This window comes from Hemitrygon akajei, chromosome 12, assembly GCF_048418815.1.
Source record: "Hemitrygon akajei chromosome 12, sHemAka1.3, whole genome shotgun sequence".
NCBI classification, from domain to species: domain Eukaryota; kingdom Metazoa; phylum Chordata; class Chondrichthyes; order Myliobatiformes; family Dasyatidae; genus Hemitrygon; species Hemitrygon akajei.
Window position 1 is genome coordinate 4,646,089 of NC_133135.1, and position 16,830 is coordinate 4,662,918.

Here is a 16,830-nt window from a genome sequence, read left to right on the forward strand (position 1 = left end):
AACATCCCCACTATACCTTCTTCAATCAGCTTAAAATTATGAACCCCTGTATTTGCCATTTCCATATTGGGAAAAGTCTCTGGCTGTCCATGCAATCTTTGCTTCTTACCATCATGTACACCTCTATCAAGTCACTTCTCATCCTCCCTCACTCTAAAGAGAAAAGCCCTCGCTCACTCAATCCATCCTCGTAAAACATGCACTCTAATCCCAGCAGCATCTGGTAAATCTCCTCTGCACCATCTCTATAGCTTTTGCATCCTTCTTATAATGAGGCGACCAGAACTGAACACAATGCTCCCAGTTTCATTGCTTCAATACATTGAGGTAGCACATCAGCAAACAGAACAGAGAGCAGAATAAAGTGTAAGAGTTACAGAGAAAGTACTGGCAGACAAGGTGCAAGGTCATAACAAGGTAGATTTAATTTTCAAGCTGCCAGCCCTTGTTAATTAGGCCACTCAGCCCATCGAGTCTGGTCCACCATTCCATCATGACCATTTATTATCCTCCTCAACTCTATTCTCCTGCCAGCTCCCTGTAATCTTTGACACCCTGACTAATCAAGAACCTATCAATCTCTGCTTTAAATATACCCAATGACTTGGCCTCCACAGCCATCTGTGGCAGAGCATTCCACAGATTCACTCTCTGGCTAAAAAAATTTCTCCTTACCTCTGTTCTAAAAGATCGCCCCTCAATTTTGAGGGTGTGTACTCTAGTTCTGGATACCCCCACCATAGGAAACATCCTCTTCACATCCACCCTATCTAGTCCTTTCAATGTTCGGTAGGTTTCAATGAGATCTCCCCCCTGCCCCCACATTCTTCTAAATTCCCAAAGCTGCCAAACGCTCCTCACAAGTTAACCCCATTCATTCCTGGAATCGTCCTTCTTCCTTTTAGCAAAATGCATTATCATACATTTCCCAACACTCTATCCCATCTGACCAATGCCATATACATTCTCTGGATTATGTCCTTGCTTTTATATTCTAGTCCTCTCAAAATGAATGCTAACATTGCATTTTCCTTCCTCACCACGACTCAGCAATCCATGTGCTCTTAACATATCTGTAGAATCCCTTAGGATTCCCATTCACCTTGTCTACTAGGGCAACTTCATGCCTTCTTTTAAACCCCCCCCCCCCTCCCTCCCGATTCCTTTCCTAAGTGTTCTCTGGTATATTTTATACTCAATAAGCACCTCATTTGTTCCTACCTGCTCTGCACCTCCTCAACCAGGGCTTCAATATCTCTTGAAAAGCAATGTTCCCTATACATATTATCTTTTATTGTGACAGGCACATACAAGCTTTATACTCTCAAAGTTTCATTTTGGAAGGCCTCCCACTTACCAAGCACACCTTTGCCAGAAAACAGCCTGTCCCAGTCCACACCTGCCAGATATTTTCTGATTGACCTTTCTCCAATGTAGAATTTTAACCTGCAGACCAGACCTATCTTTTTGAAAACTTACTTTGAAGCTAATGGCATTGTGGTGTCTGGATGCAAAGTGTTCCCCTGTCAGCTGCCCTGTCTCATTCCCCAACAGCAGATCAAGCATCACATACTCTCTCACTGTATCCACATACTCTCTCACTGTCTTCACATACTCTCTCACTGTATTCACTGTATTCACTGTATTCACATACTCTCTCACTGTATTCACTGTATTCACATACTCTTCACTGTATTCACATACTCTCTCACTGTCTTCACATACTCTCTCACTGTATTCACTGTCTTCACATACTCTCTCACTGTATTCACATACTCTCTTCACTGTATCCACATACTTCACTGTATTCACATACTCTCTTCACTGTCTTCACATACTCTCTCACTGTATTCACATACTCTCTTCACTGTATCCACATACTTCACTGTATTCACATACTCTCTTCACTGTCTTCACATACTCTCTCCACTGTATTCACATACTCTCTCACTGTATCCACATACTCTCTCACTGTATTCACATACTCTCTCACTGTATTCACTGTCTTCACATACTCTCTCACTGTATTCACATACTCTCTTCACTGTATCCACATACTCACTGTATTCACATATTCAACCTCCTTCTGCAAACTCACTGCTTCTTCAACACTACCAGCCCCTCCGCCTATTTCCATGTATCTCTGAAAACTTGGCCACAAAACCATCAATTCCATCATCCGAAACACTGACATTGATGTGAAAAGAAGCAATTTCCTGCTTACTCTAATGGCCAGCTGCTGAACAGACCATTTCTCATGGACCGTCGTCTCATCTGTCTAACACTCTCTGCTCCATGTCACTGTACTGTCCCTGCCTTGATAGAGCTGTGTGAGGTTATGAGAGGCACAGATACAGATACAGAGGTACAGATAGATAAAAACAAGAGGGTGTAAGCAAAAGGTGAGAGGATGGAGTTGTTTGACTCTGATGTTTTTTTTATCCAAGATTCTTATAGAAGTCAGGAGAGAGGCACAAAACTTGTTCCTTCATAATCATTTTATTGAGTGTTAATAGAACAAAGAAAATCAAAAACTGACAGCAACAGGAGAAGCAAAAAAGAGTAAAAGGTGGTGTTGCTGTGTGGTCAGCTCTTTTCATACTCCATTGTTGAGGAACATTCCATTCAAGTTTGCAGATAAGAGTCAACCAATCAGATATCCCCTATTCAAATAACGCAATACCAAGAGAAACTTCTGGAATGATATAAACGTAACTACTAGGGGGCACACAGAATAACTGCACATATATAGCAACACACATAAAATGCTGGAGGAACTCAAAGGTGAACATCTATGTAAATGAATAAACGGTTAACATTTCAGATCAAAATCCTTCGTCAGGACTGGAAAGGAAATGGAAGATGACAGAATTAAAAGGTGGACTGAGGGGAAGGAGGATAGCTAGAAGGTGATTGGTGAAGCCAGGAGGGTAGGATAGGTAGGATAGGCCGGCGAAGAAGGAATCTGATAGGAGAGGAGAGTGGACCATAGGAGAAAGGGAAGGAGGAGGGGACCCAAGGGGAAGTGATAGGCAGCTGAGAAGAGGTAAGAGGCCAAAGTGAGGAATAGAAGGGGGAAGGTGATGGATTTTTTATACCTGAAGGAGTATTCAAGTCTTCAGGTTGAAGGCTACATACTATGACCACTAGGAAACACACTAAACAGTTACATATATATAGGTAGTTTTAAAAAGTACAGGCTGGTAAAGCTACAAAGAAAATATCTATTAAACAGTCTAGTCCATGAATCAAATCAGTGCATTAGGGATGTGGAATCAAAAAGGGTAGCATATACAGTAATCAAAGTGTTATATCTCAATGCACAGAGTATAAGAAATAAGGTGAATGACCTTGATCCACTATTACAGATCATCAGGTATGATGTTATGACCATCACTTAATCATGGCTGAAGGTTTCTTATAATTTGGAGCTGAATTTCCAAGGTTACAGTTCTGGTCACCTCATTACAGGAAGGATGTGGAAACCATCAAAAGGATGCAGAGGAGATTTACAAGGATGTTGCCTGGATTGTGGAGCATGCCTTATGAGAATAGGTTGAGTGAACTTAGCCTTTTCTCCTTGGAGCGACGGAGGATGAGAGGTGACCTGATAAAGGTGTATAAGATGATGAGAGGCATTGATCATGTGGATAACTAGAGGCTTTTCCCCAGGGCTGAAATGTCTAACATAAGGGGGCATAGTTTTAAGGTGCTTGCAAGTAGATACAGAGGGATGTCAGAGGTAAGTTTTTCACACAGAGTGGTGGGTGTGTGGAATGCACTACCAGCGACAGTGGTAGAGGTGGTTATAATAGGGTCCTTTAAGAGATATGACATAGATTCAGAAGATATTGAATCCTTGTGGGTTGAGTTAAGAACCTGCAAGGGTAAAAGGACCCTGATGGTAGTTATATACAAGCCTCCCAACGCCAGCTGGGATGTGGACCACAGGTTACAACGGGAAGTAGAAAAGGTGGGTCAAAGGGGCAAGCTATGAGTCATGGGAGATTTTAACAAGCAGATCGATTGGGAAAATTAAGTTGGTAGTGGATGAAGAGAGTGAGTTTGTTTAATGCCGATGAGATGGCTTTTTAGAGCAGTTTGTCGTTGACCCTAAAGGGAACCGAAATACTGGTTTGGGTGTTAGGTTATGAATTGGAGATGATTAGGGAGCATAAGGTAAAAAAAAAAGACCCTTAGGAGCCAGTGATCACAATATGACTGAGCTCAACTTGATAGGGATATAGTAAGGTCTGATGTAGCAGTATTTCAGTGGAGTAAGGGAAATTACAGTGGTATGAGAGAGGAGTTCACCAATGTAAATTGGAAGGAGCTGCTGGCAGGGCCGACAGCAGAGCAGCAATGGTGTGAGTTTCTGGGAAAAATGAGGAAGGTGCAGGATAAATGTACTCCAAAAACAAGGAAATACTCAGATGGCAAAATAGTACAACCGTAGCTGACAAGGGAAGTCAAAGCTGATGTAAAAGCAAAACAGAGGATATACAACAAAGCAAAAATTGGTGGGAAGACAGAGGATTGGAAAGCTTTAAGAACCCTGCAGAGAGCAACTACAAGAATCATAATGAGGGAAAAGATGAAATATGAAAGCAAGCTGGCAAACAATATCAAAGTGGATAGAAAAAGCTTTTTCAAGTAAGTAAAAAATAAAAAAAGAGATGAGAGTGGATATAGAACCACTAGAAATGAGGCCTGAGAAATAATAATGGTGGACAAGGAGATGATAGATGAACTAAATGAGTATTTTGCATCAGTCTTCACTGTGAAGACATTAACAGTGTACTAGATGTTGAAGGGTGTTAGAGAAGAGAAGTGAGTTCAGTTATTATTACAAGGGAGAAGATGCTCAAAAAGCTAAAAGACCTAAGGGTACATCAATCACCCAGGCCAGATGAACTGCAACCTAGGGTTCTGAAAGAGGTAATGGTAGAGGTTGTGGAAGCATTAATAATGATCTTTCAAAGATCATTGGACTCTGGCATGATGCCAGAGGACTGGAAAATTACAAATGTCACTCCACTCTTTAAGAAAGGAGGAAGGCAGCAGAAAGGAAATTATAGACCAGTTAGCCTGTCCTCAGTGGTTGGGAAGGTGTTGGAATCAATTGTTAAGGATGAGGTTATGAAGTAGTTGGTGACATAGGACAAGATAGGACAAAGTCAGCATGGTTTCCTCAGGGGTTTCCCTGACTAACCAATTGGAATTCTTTGAGGAGATTACACCTTGGATAGATAAAGGGGGAGTACTAGATATTGTATATTTGGACCTTCAGAACTCAAAAACCTGAAAGAACTAAATCACCCAGACCAGATGAGCCACACCTTAGGGTTCTGAAGGTATATATATCTCAATGCATGGAGTATAAGAAATAAGGTGGATGATCTTGTTGCACTATTACAGATTGTCAGGTATGATGTTGTGGCCATCACGGAATCGTGGCTGAGGATGGTTGTAGTTGGGAGCTGAATGTCCAAGGTTACACATTGTATCAGAGGGATAGCAGGGTAGGTAGAGGGGGCGATGTGGCTCTACTGGTAAAGAATGATATCAAATCAGTAGAAAGATGTGACATATGATCGGAAGATGTTGAATGCTTATGGGTTGAATTAAGAAACTCCAAGGGTAAAAGTGATGACAGTTATACACAGGCCTCCCAACAGTAGCTGGGATGTCGAACACAGATTACAACAGGAAATAGAAAAGGTGTGTCAAAAGGGCAATGTTATAATAGTCGTGGAAGATTTCAACTTGGAGGTTGATTGGTAAGCTCAGGTTGGTAATGGATCTCAAGAGAGTGAGTTTGTGGAATACCTATGAGATGGCTTTTTAGAGCAGTTTGTTGTTGAGTCTACTAGGGTATCAGCTATACTGGATTGGGTGTTATGTAATGAACCAGAGGTGATTAGGGAGCTTAAGGTAAAGGAACCCCTAAGGCAGTGATCACAATATGATTGTGTTCAACTTGATATTTGATAGGGAGAGAGTAAAGTCTGATGGAGCAGTATTTCAGTGGAGTAAGGGAAATTACAGTGGTATGAGAGAGGAGTTGGCCAAAGTTCATTGGAAGGAGATGCTTGCAGGGATGATGGTAGAGCAGCAATGGTGTGAGTTTCTGGGAAAAAAATGAAGAAGGTGCAGGATAGATGTATTCCAAAACTGAAGAAATACTTAAAGACTCAATGGTTGACAAGGAAAGTCAAAGCAAAACAGAGAGCATACAACAAAGCAAAAATTAGTGTGAAGACAGAGGTTTGTGAAGCCTTTAAAATACTACAAGGAGCAACTAGTAGAATCATTAGAAATGGAAAGATGAAATATGAAAGCAAAGTAGCAAACAATATCAAGGTGGATAGAAAAAGCTTTTCAAGTATATAAAAAACAAAAGCGAGATGAGAGTGGATATAGGACCACTAGAAATGAGGCCTGAGAAATAATAATCGGGGGCAAAGAGATGGCAGATGAATTAATGAGTATTTTGCATCAGTCTTCATTGTGGAAGATACTAGCAGTATGCTAGGTGTTGAAGGGTGTGAGGGAAGAGAAGTGGGTGCAGTTACTATTACAAGGGAGAAGGTGTTCAAAAAACTGAAAGGCCTAAAGGTAGATAAGTCCTTAGGAGGGGTAAAAAAGGATCAGCCATGATGGAATAGTGGAGCAGATTTAATGGGCCAAATAGCCTAATTCTTCTCCTGTGCCTTAAGGTCTTATGGTTTATGGTCTAATCCAACAGAGCTTAAAAGCATTCTGAGGGGTCTTAATCTTGACACTGAGTGGTTAATACCTGGAGCCCACTGCAAGAGGGGTGGTGAGGTCTGATACAGTCACCATTACTGAGAAATATTTAGATGGGCAGGGCATAGAAGGTCAGTGGTTTAATTTCCCACTGTACATTATCCCCAGTGTGTGTGTGAGGGTGTAATCTGGGGGAAGTTGATGAGAATGTGGGGAGAATGAAATGGGATCAGTGTCAATGGGTGAGAGTAGGTCAGTCCTGGTTCAATGAGCTGAAGGGCCTACCTGAGAGCAAGAGCAGGGAGGGCTGGTTGCAAGGGAAGCCATTTCAGTCCAGGTAAAGTATTGCGTACAGACCAGAAACCCAGATCTGGCATCACTCACAGCCCGATTCCACCTCCGTCACCCGCGTTCCCTCAGCATGGGTACCAGCGGAACGCACAGGTTCTAATCAGTCTGATTCCTAGGAGTGGTCGACTGTGCCCTGCCTGCCTGGGTGGACACAAGGATTTATTAGATACCATGTTGTCTACTTTTAACTGAGGCCAGTAATGGATTGCATCAGCTGCTGTGTTACTCAAAGATTGGGGTGCCACGGCAGTGTAGTGCTTAACGCAACACTGTAATGTCCAATTTAGTGTCCTCTGGAAGAAAGCTTGTTCATCCTTCCCATGTATGAGTGTCTTTCCCCTCACAGTCCAGTGATGGGCCACTCAGTGGGTTAATTGGTCATGGTAAATTGTCCTGTGATTGTGGTGGCTGACATCTGTCTGTCGTGAAGGCCAATGGGTGATGATCATCATCACAAGCCGGGGAGGAAGATATGGAGATTCTGAGATGCCCAGGCATCAAGATCTTTCTCTCGGCCTCACCAATATAGACCAAAGGAAAGCTGACGAAGCAAATTGTTTGGCACCAGCTTGGCTGCAGGAGCTGCCGGAAGGATGTTCAATAACATTCAGGTGCCTGAGGGGCTCCACTCCGGATTTGCTGTCCGGGTTTACTCCTGTAGCCTTCACCTCTCCTGAGGCTGCTCACAAGGCAGTGGGGCAATTTACCCATAGCTGGGGATCTGGTTCACGAGCACGAGGGCATGTCCACACGCTGTTGGGCCTGCGTGCTACCTGTGCAGGACCCGGACTTCCTCCTGATCCTCTGTAGTTCAGCCTGAGTCCGAAAGGAGTTCAGTTTCCGTGTGTCGCCTGCGAGGAGGCACGACACGAGGCTCGCTGTCGGAGAGGCTACATACTGGCAAAGAGAGACTTACACACTCAGCTCTCCCTTTTGCAATACTGCTAGCCAGTGGTGGAAGCTGAAATTGAGAGCGACAAGCACTACTCACTACTTTACCGCACTAGACGCATCACAACAACCATTTTGTCCTGTGATTAGGCTGGGGTTAAATAGATGGATTGCTGGAAAGGCCTGTTTTGCAGTGTTCCTCAAAATAAAATCAAGCTCAAAATTAGTTTTATTTGTCACATTTACATTGAAACATTACAACATACAGTGAAATACATAATATGTATCAACAGCCAACACTGTCCAAGGATGTGCTGGGGGCAGCCCACAAGTTTCACCATACATGTCCACAACTCACTAACTCTAACCATACATCTTTGGAATGTGGGAGGAAATCGAAGCAGATGGTGTAAACCCATGTAGTCAGAGAACATACAGACTCCTCACAGGGAGCGTAATACAAAGACCGGAACCGTGCACGGTGTTCCCAGTGTGATACGGAGACCGGAACTGTGCACGGTGTTCCCAGTGTGATACGGAGACCGGAACTGTGCACGGTGTTCCCAGTGTGATACGGAGACTGGAACTGTGCACGGTGTTCCCAGTGTGATATGGAGACTGGAACTGTGCACGGTGTTCCCAGTGTGATATGGAGACTGGAACCATGCACGGTGTTCCCAGTGTGATACAAAGACCGGAACTGTGCACGGTATTCCCAGTGTGATACGGAGACTGGAACTGTGCACGGTGTTCCCAGTGTGATACAGAGACCGGAACTGTGCACGGTGTTCCCAGTGTGATACGGAGACTGGAACTGTGCACGGTGTTCCCAGTGTGATACGGAGACCGGAACTGTGCACGGTGTTCCCAGTGTGATACGGAGACCGGAACTGTGCACGGTGTTCCCAGTGTGATACGGAGACCGGAACTGTGCACGGTGTTCCCAGTGTGATACGGAGACCGGAACTGTGCACGGTGTTCCCAGTGTGATACGGAGACCGGAACTGTGCACGGTGTTCCCAGTGTGATACGGAGACCGGAACTGTGCACGGTGTTCCCAGTGTGATACGGAGACCGGAACTGTGCACGGTGTTCCCAGTGTGATACGGAGACTGGAACTGTGCACGGTGTTCCCAGTGTGATACGGAGACTGGAACTGTGCACGGTGTTCCCAGTGTGATATGGAGACCGGAACTGTGCACGGTGTTCCCAGTGTGATACGGAGACTGGAACTGTGCACGGTGTTCCCAGTGTGATATGGAGACTGGAACTGTGCACGGTGTTCCCAGTGTGATACGGAGACTGGAACTGTACACGGTGTTCCCAGTGTGATACGGAGACTGGAACTGTGCACGGTGTTCCCAGTGTGATACGGAGACTTGAACTGTGCACGGTGCTCCCAGTGTGATATGGAGACTGATAGTTTAAGTATTGCTTAATGCAGGTTTTATTTAATGGTCAAACACGAGAAAATCTGCAGATGCTGGAAATTCAAACAACACACACAAAATGCTGGTGGAACACAGCAGGCCAGGCAGCATCTATAAGGAGAAGCACTGTCGACGTTTCGGGCCAAGACCCTTCGTCAGGACTAACTGAAAGGAGAGATGCTAAGAGATTTGAAAGTAGTTGGGGGAGGGGGAAATGTGAAATGATAGGAGAAGACCGGAGGGGGTGGGATGAAGCTAAGAGCTGGAAAGGTGATTGGTGAAAGTGATACCGAGCTGGAGAAGGGAAAGGATCATGGGACGGGAGGCCTCAGGAGAAAGAAAGGTGGGGGGGCGGGGGTGGAAGCACCAGAGGGAGATGGAGAACAGGCAGAGTGATTGGCAGAGAGAGAGAAAAAAAAACTAAATATGTCAGGGATGGGGTAAGAAGGGGAGAAGGGGCATTAACAGAAGTTAGAGAAGTCAGTGTTCATGCCATCAGGTCCCAAACAGTATATAAGGTGTTGTTCCTCCAACCTGAGTTTGGATTCATTTTGACAATAGAAGAGGCCATGGATAGACATATCAGAATGGGAATGGGACGTGGAATTAAAATGTGTGGCCACCGGGAGATCCTGCTTTTTCTGGTGGACAGATCATAGGTGTTCAGCGAAACAGTCTCCCAGTCTGCGTCGGGTCTCACCAATATATAAAAGGCCGCACTGGGAGCACTGGACGCAGCATACCACACCAGCCGACTCACAGGTGAAGTGTCGTCTCACCTGGAAGGACTGTCTGGGGCCCTGAATGGTGGTGAGGGAGGAAGTGTAAGGGCAGGTGTAGCACTTGTTCCGTTTACAAGGGTAAGTGCCAGGAGGGAGATCAGTGGGAAGGGATGGGGGGGATGAATGGACAAGGAAGTCGCGTAGGGAGCGATCCCTGTGGAAAGCAGAAGGGGGGGGAGGGAAAGATGTGCTTGGTAGTGGGATCCCGTTGGAGGTGGCGGAAGTTACGGAGAATTATACGTTGGACCTGGAGGCTGGTGGGGTGGTTTATTTAATGGTGTTCCTTTTCAATTTTCTTTGTCTCGAAGTGATCCTAGAGAATATTTCACAAAATGTTCTTGTTCATTTTTTTCAGGGATATCCAGGTCCATCCGGCCCAAGGGGATCTCCCGGATCCGATGGCAATACAGTAAGTTTTATCTACTCTCTATCTTGCTCTCTGTGCTGTCTATCAGAGCTCACTGTCTTTCAGGAGAGCCTTTCAAAAGATCTGCTCGAGGATAGGAACCTGACGTTCGGGTGGGTCTTGCAATGAACATCCCCTGAGGCACAACAAAATCGAGAGAAAAGAAGGAGCTGGTGTTAAAGATGGGCGAGCCACAGTCACGCCCTGTACAAATCTCTGTTCAACCCAGCTCGCCCTCCCAAGCCCAGAGCAAGCCTCTGCTCATTCACATACCTCTCTCACTGAATATCCTGTGATTATGCTGCTTGTAATTTGAACAGATTATCGTGGGTGGCACAGTAGTGTAGCCATCAGCACAATGGCTTTACAGCATCAGCCGTGTTCCTCGTGCTGGAGAGGGCAGGAACAGGGAGATAATGGATCTGAGTGTGTGGCTGAGGAACTGGTGCAGGAAGCAAGGATTTACATTCTTGGACCACTGGGATCTGTTTTGGGGTAGGGATGAATTGTACAAAAGGGAAGGGTTGCACCTTAATAGGTGGGGGACCAGCATTCTGGCAGACAGGTTTGCCACTGCAACACGGATGTGTTTAAACTAAGTAGTGGGGGGGAGGGGATGAACTGGAAATATAAAGATGGAGTTAAAGGGAAAGTGAAAATAAGAAAAGTTAAAAAGGACAACAGAATCAATGGAGTAGAATGGCCAAGTGAAATAGGAATTTATATGAAAGGAGAGGGGAGTACCGAATTAAAAGTATTATATATGAATGCACGAAGTATAAGGAATAAAGTAGATGAGCTTGAGGCTCAGTTGGAAATTGGCAAGTATGATGTTGTGGGAATAACAGAGACATGGCTTCAAGCGGACAGGGCCTGGGAAATGAATATTCAAGGATATACATCTTATCGAAAGGACAGACTGACTGGCAGAGGGGGTGGGGTGGCTCCGTTGGTGAGGAATGATATTCAGTCCCTTGCGAGGGGGGACATAGAATCTGGGGATGTAGAGTCAGTATGGATAGAACTGAGAAATTCTAAGGGTAGAAGGACCCTAATGGGAGTTATCTACAGGCCCCCAAACAGCAGTCTGGATGTAGGGTGTAAGTTGAATGAAGAGTTAAAATTGGCATGTCGCAAAGGTAATGATACAGTTGTCATGGGGGATTTCAACATGCAGATAGACTGGGAGAATCAGAATGGTACTGGACCCCAAGAAAGGAAGTTTGTGGAGTGCCTCCGAGATGGATCCTTAGAACAGCTTGTACTGGAGCCTACCAGGGAGAAGGCAATTCTAGATTTAATGTTGTGCAGTGAACCGGATTTGATCAGGGACCTCGAGGTAAAGGAACCATTAGGAGATAGTGACCATAATATGATATGTTTTAACCTACAATTTGAGAAGGGAAAATCGGATGTGTCAGTATTACAGTTGAACGAAGGGAACTATGGAGCTATGAGGGAGGAGCTGGCCAAAGTTCAGTGGAACAATACCCTAGCAGGGAAGACAGTGGAACAAAAATGGCAGGTATTTCTGGGAATAATGCAGAAGGTGCAGGATCAGTTCATTCCAAAGAGGAAGAAAGATCCTAAGGGGAGTAAGGGGCGGCCGTGGCTGACGAGGGAAGTAAAGGGCAGTATAAAAATAAAAGAGAAGAAGTATAACATAGCAAAGATGAGCGGGAAACCGGAGGACTGGGAAGCTTTTAAAGAGCAACAGAAGATAACAAAAAAGGCAATACGCCAAGAAAAAATGAGGTACGAAGGTAAGCTAGCCAAGAATATAAAGGAGGATAGGAAAAGCTTCTTTAGATATGTGAATAGCAAAAAAATAGTTAAGACCAAAATTGGGCCATTGAAGACAGAAACGGGTGAATTTATTATGGGGAACAAGGAAATGGCAGATGAGTTGAACAGGTACTTTGGATCTGTCTTCACTAGGGAAGACACAAACAATCTCCCAGATGTAATAGTGGCCAAAGGAACTAGGGTAAAGGATGAACTGAAGGAAATTTATATTAGGCAAGAAACAGTGTTGGATAGACTGTTGAGTCTGAAGGCTGATAAGTCCCCGGGACCTGATGGTCTGCATCCCAGGGTACTTAAAGAGGTGGCTCTAGAAATCGTGGACGCATTGGTAATCATTTTCTAATGTTCTATAGATTCAGGAACAGTTCCTGCTGATTGGAGGGTGGCTAATGTTGTCCCACTTTTCAAAAAAGGAGGGAGAGAGAAAACAGGGAATTATAGACCGGTTAGCCTGATGCCAGTGGTGGGAAAGATGCTGGAGTCAATTATAAAAGAGGAAATTACGACACATTTGGATAGCAGTAGAAGGATCAGTCCGAGTCAGCAAGGATTTATGAAGGGAAAATCATGCTTGACTAATCTTCTGGAGTTTTTTGAGGATGTAACTATGAAAATGGACAAGGGAGAGCCAGTGGATGTAGTGTACCTGGACTTCCAGAAAGCTTTTGATAAAGTCCCACATAGGAGATTAGTAGACAAAATTAGGGCACATGGTATTGGGGGCAGAGTACTGACATGGATTGAAAACTGGCTGGCTGACAGGAAACAAAGAGTAGTGATTAACAGGTCCCTTTCGGAATGGCAGGCTGTGACCAGTGGGGTACCGCAAGGTTCGGTGCTGGGACCGCAGCTGTTTACAATATACATTAATGATTTAGATGAAGGGATTAAAAGTAACATTAGCAAATTTGCTGATGACACAAAGCTGGGTGGCAGTGTGAAATGTCAGGAGGATGTTATGAGAATGCAGGGTGACTTGGACAGGTTGGATGAGTGGGCAAATGTATGGCAGATGCAGTATAATGTGGATAAATGTGAGGTTATCCACTTTGGTGGCAAGAACAGGAAGGAAGATTACTATCTAAATGGAGTCAAGTTAGGAAAAGGGGAAATACAACAAGATCTAGGTGTTCTTGTACATCAGTCAATGAAAGCAAGCATGCAGGTACAGCAGGCAGTGAAGAAAGCTAATGGCATGCTGGCTTTTATAACAAGAGGAATTGAGTATAGGAGTAAAGATTGAAAACATTGGTTCTTAACGATTCCAGCGTTTGGAGTTGGTTTATTGTTATCTCATAAGCTTGTCTTGCAAACTTTTTGTACTGATCAATTGATTACTTAAACTTAGGTTTATTTGTCACATGTACTGTACATCAAAACATCCATTAAAATGCATCATTTACGTCAAATCAAATCAGCGAGGATTGTGTGGGGCAAGAATCGTCAGGCTTCCAGCGCCTGACCTCAACTTACTAATCCTAACTGATACATCTTTGAATTGTGGGAGGAAACCAGAGCACCTGGAGGAAACCCACATGGTTACAGGGAGAACGTGCAAAACCCTTCCAGACAGCAGCGGGAACTGAACTTCGATCGATGATCGCTGGTGCTGTAACCGCATTACGCTAACCGCTATGTTAACATGGTGCTCAGTGCAATGAGGCAGTACAAGGTAAAACAATAACAGAATGTAAAATAAAGTGCAAGAGAAAGTGCAAGACCACAACGAGGTAGATTGTGAGGTCAAAAGCTCATTTTATTGTACTAGTGAACCATTCAATAGGCTTATAATGAGGTAAAAGCTGTCATAAAGCCCGGAGTAAGGAGCTTTCAGACATTTGTATTTATTATGTGCATGGTAACAGGCTTTCCCGTCCAGTGAGCCTGTGCTGCCCAGTTACAGCTACGTGACAATTAACCTAATAACCCAGAAGTCTGGTTTGTGAAAGAAATGGGAGCACCCGGATGAAATCTACGTGGTGACGGGGAGACCATGCAAATTCCTTACAGACGGCGGTAGGATTGAAGCCGGGTTGCAGGCTCTGTAATGGGATCACACTAACCACACTGCATCAGTTCCATCCCAAGTCTACTTCTCACTGGGAGGGTGAGGGGAAGAAGGAACAATTTCTGTGTATATTATCCTCACGGAAAGCTGTGGTAGTTGTGTCAGAGAATCACAGAGTCACACAACTTGTATACAGGCCCTCCTGCCACCATGTTTGTACTGACTCTTCAGGACCCACCTGCACTCGTCCCATTTACCAGAACTTACCTCATTAACTTCTCTGCACTGAATTCTGGATTTTAAAAAATCTCATACACGCCAATTTTCTGAACCATTAAATCTTATCCCAAAAAGGGCTGGTATGATCAGTGTTGAAAGTTGGTTTTAAAAGTGCTTTCGTTCACATTGTCTTTCATGTGGTTTGCCTGGACTTGCTCAGTGTCGGGTAGATAGTTTTCAGAGTTATTACTTCTTAAAGAAGGAAAATGCACTCTCACTCTCGAAGTTTCTCATTGCTGACACTGAGCGATACTTAATTTCGTATCTCCATTCAGCACATCAAGTCTTTGCCAACTAATCCAGTTCCCCATTAACCCTTTCTGTAACCTGTTCTCCCCATCTGTGCCACACACACACACAGGAACGTTTGATGGCTCTGTACTCACTGGAGTTGAGAAGAATGAGGCAGAATCTCATTGAAGACTATTGAATGTTGAAAGGCCTAGATAGAGTGCATGTGGAGAGGATGTTTCCTATAGCGGCAGAGTCAAGGACCAGAGGGCACAGCCTCAGAATACAAGGACACCTATTTAGAATTTCACTAGCCAGATTGTAGTGAATCTGTGGAATTCATTACCACAGATGCCTGTGGAGGCCAAGTCATTGGGTATATTTAGAGCAAAGATAAATAGGTTCTTAATTAGTCAGGATGTCAAATGACGCAGGGAGTAGGCAGGAGAATGGGGTTGAGAGGGATAATAAACCAGTCGATTGAATGGCAGGGCAGACTCGATGGGCTGAATGGCCTAATTATAAGCCTACATCTTATGGTATTTCTCCTCCCAGATTCCATCCCTCAGGCACACACTGGGGAAAATTCACCCACTGACCCACTCATTTTCGGGATGTGGGAGAGGAGATGGAGCACCCAGGGGAAACCCATGTGTTCATGGGGAGAAGGTGCAAACTCCACACGGACAGAACCAGAGGTCAGGATCAAACCAGGGCCTCTGGAACCATGAGGCTGCAGCTCTGCTTGCTGTGGTGATCCTACTTACATTTTCAGATGTGCTCGTCAGTAAGCTCCACCTTCTTGTTCTTGTGATACGCTGCTATACATTGAGACAATATTACAGAAACAGGCATTGAGCAATTTAGGCCCTTTGGCCCATTCAGTCCATACTTGCTTCCTACTGGTAGGTCTGCTTCACCACAGCTCCTCCTCATCCCCCTCCAGCACCAAGTCATTTTGTTCCCACCCACAGAGAATCTTTGGGGCATAGAGCACTGCAGCATAGAAAAACACCCTTCAGCCCATGTAGTCTATCCCAAACTATTCATCTGCCTAGTCCCATCGACCTGCACCTACAACATAGCCCTCCATACCCCTCCATTCTATGTACCTATCCAAACTTCTCTTACACGTTGAAATGGAACCCACATCCAACACTTTGCTGGCAGCTTATTCCACTCTCATACTACCCTCTGAGTGAAGAAGTTTCCCCTCATATTCCCCTTAAATATGACACCTTCCACCCTTAACCCACGATCTCTAGTTCTACTCTCATCCAATCTCAGTGGAAAAAGCCTGCTTGTATTTACCCTATCTACACCACTCATAATTTTGTATACCTCTCGTTCTCCTACACTCTAGGGAATAAAGTCCTAACCTATTCAACCTTTCCCTATAACTCAGATCCTCAAATCCCAGCAACATCCTTGTAAATTTTTTCTGAACTCTTTCAATCTTATTGATAGATGACCAGAATTGCACACCATTCTACAGCCAGGCTTCTGAAAGAGGTGGCTGAAGGGATTGTAGACGCAGCTGGTAATGATCTTTCTAGAGTCACTAGATTCTGAAATGTTTCTCGGGACTGGAAAATTCCAAATGGAGGAGAGAGGTAGGTGAAGAAATCATATGCTGGCCAGTTAGCCTGCTTTCTGCGGTGGGAAACATTTTGGAGTCCATTATTAAAGATGAGGTTCTGTGGTACTTGAAGGCTCTTGGCAAAATAGTCCAAAGTTAGCATGGTTTCCTTAGGGTGAATTTTGCCTGAGAAATCTGTTGGATTTCTTTGAGGAAATAACAGGCAAGATAGACAAATTAGAGGATGTTGTTTACTTAGATTTTCAGAAGGCCTTTGGCCAGGTGCTGCACATGAAGATGCTTAGCAAGATGGGAGC

General features: G+C 44.5%; 1 protein-coding gene across 4 annotated transcripts in view; it reads left to right on the top strand.

Moving 5' to 3' along the window:
• The window catches only part of LOC140736680 (uncharacterized), a 493,430-nt gene that overhangs the window by 165,304 nt on the left and 311,296 nt on the right, over window positions 1-16,830 (top strand). For all 4 annotated transcript variants that reach the window (XM_073062508.1, XM_073062505.1, XM_073062507.1 and 1 more), the window contains one exon: window positions 10,560-10,613. In XM_073062508.1, coding sequence (XP_072918609.1) covers window positions 10,560-10,613 — 54 coding nt within the window. The remainder of the gene's footprint in view (window positions 1-10,559; window positions 10,614-16,830) is intronic.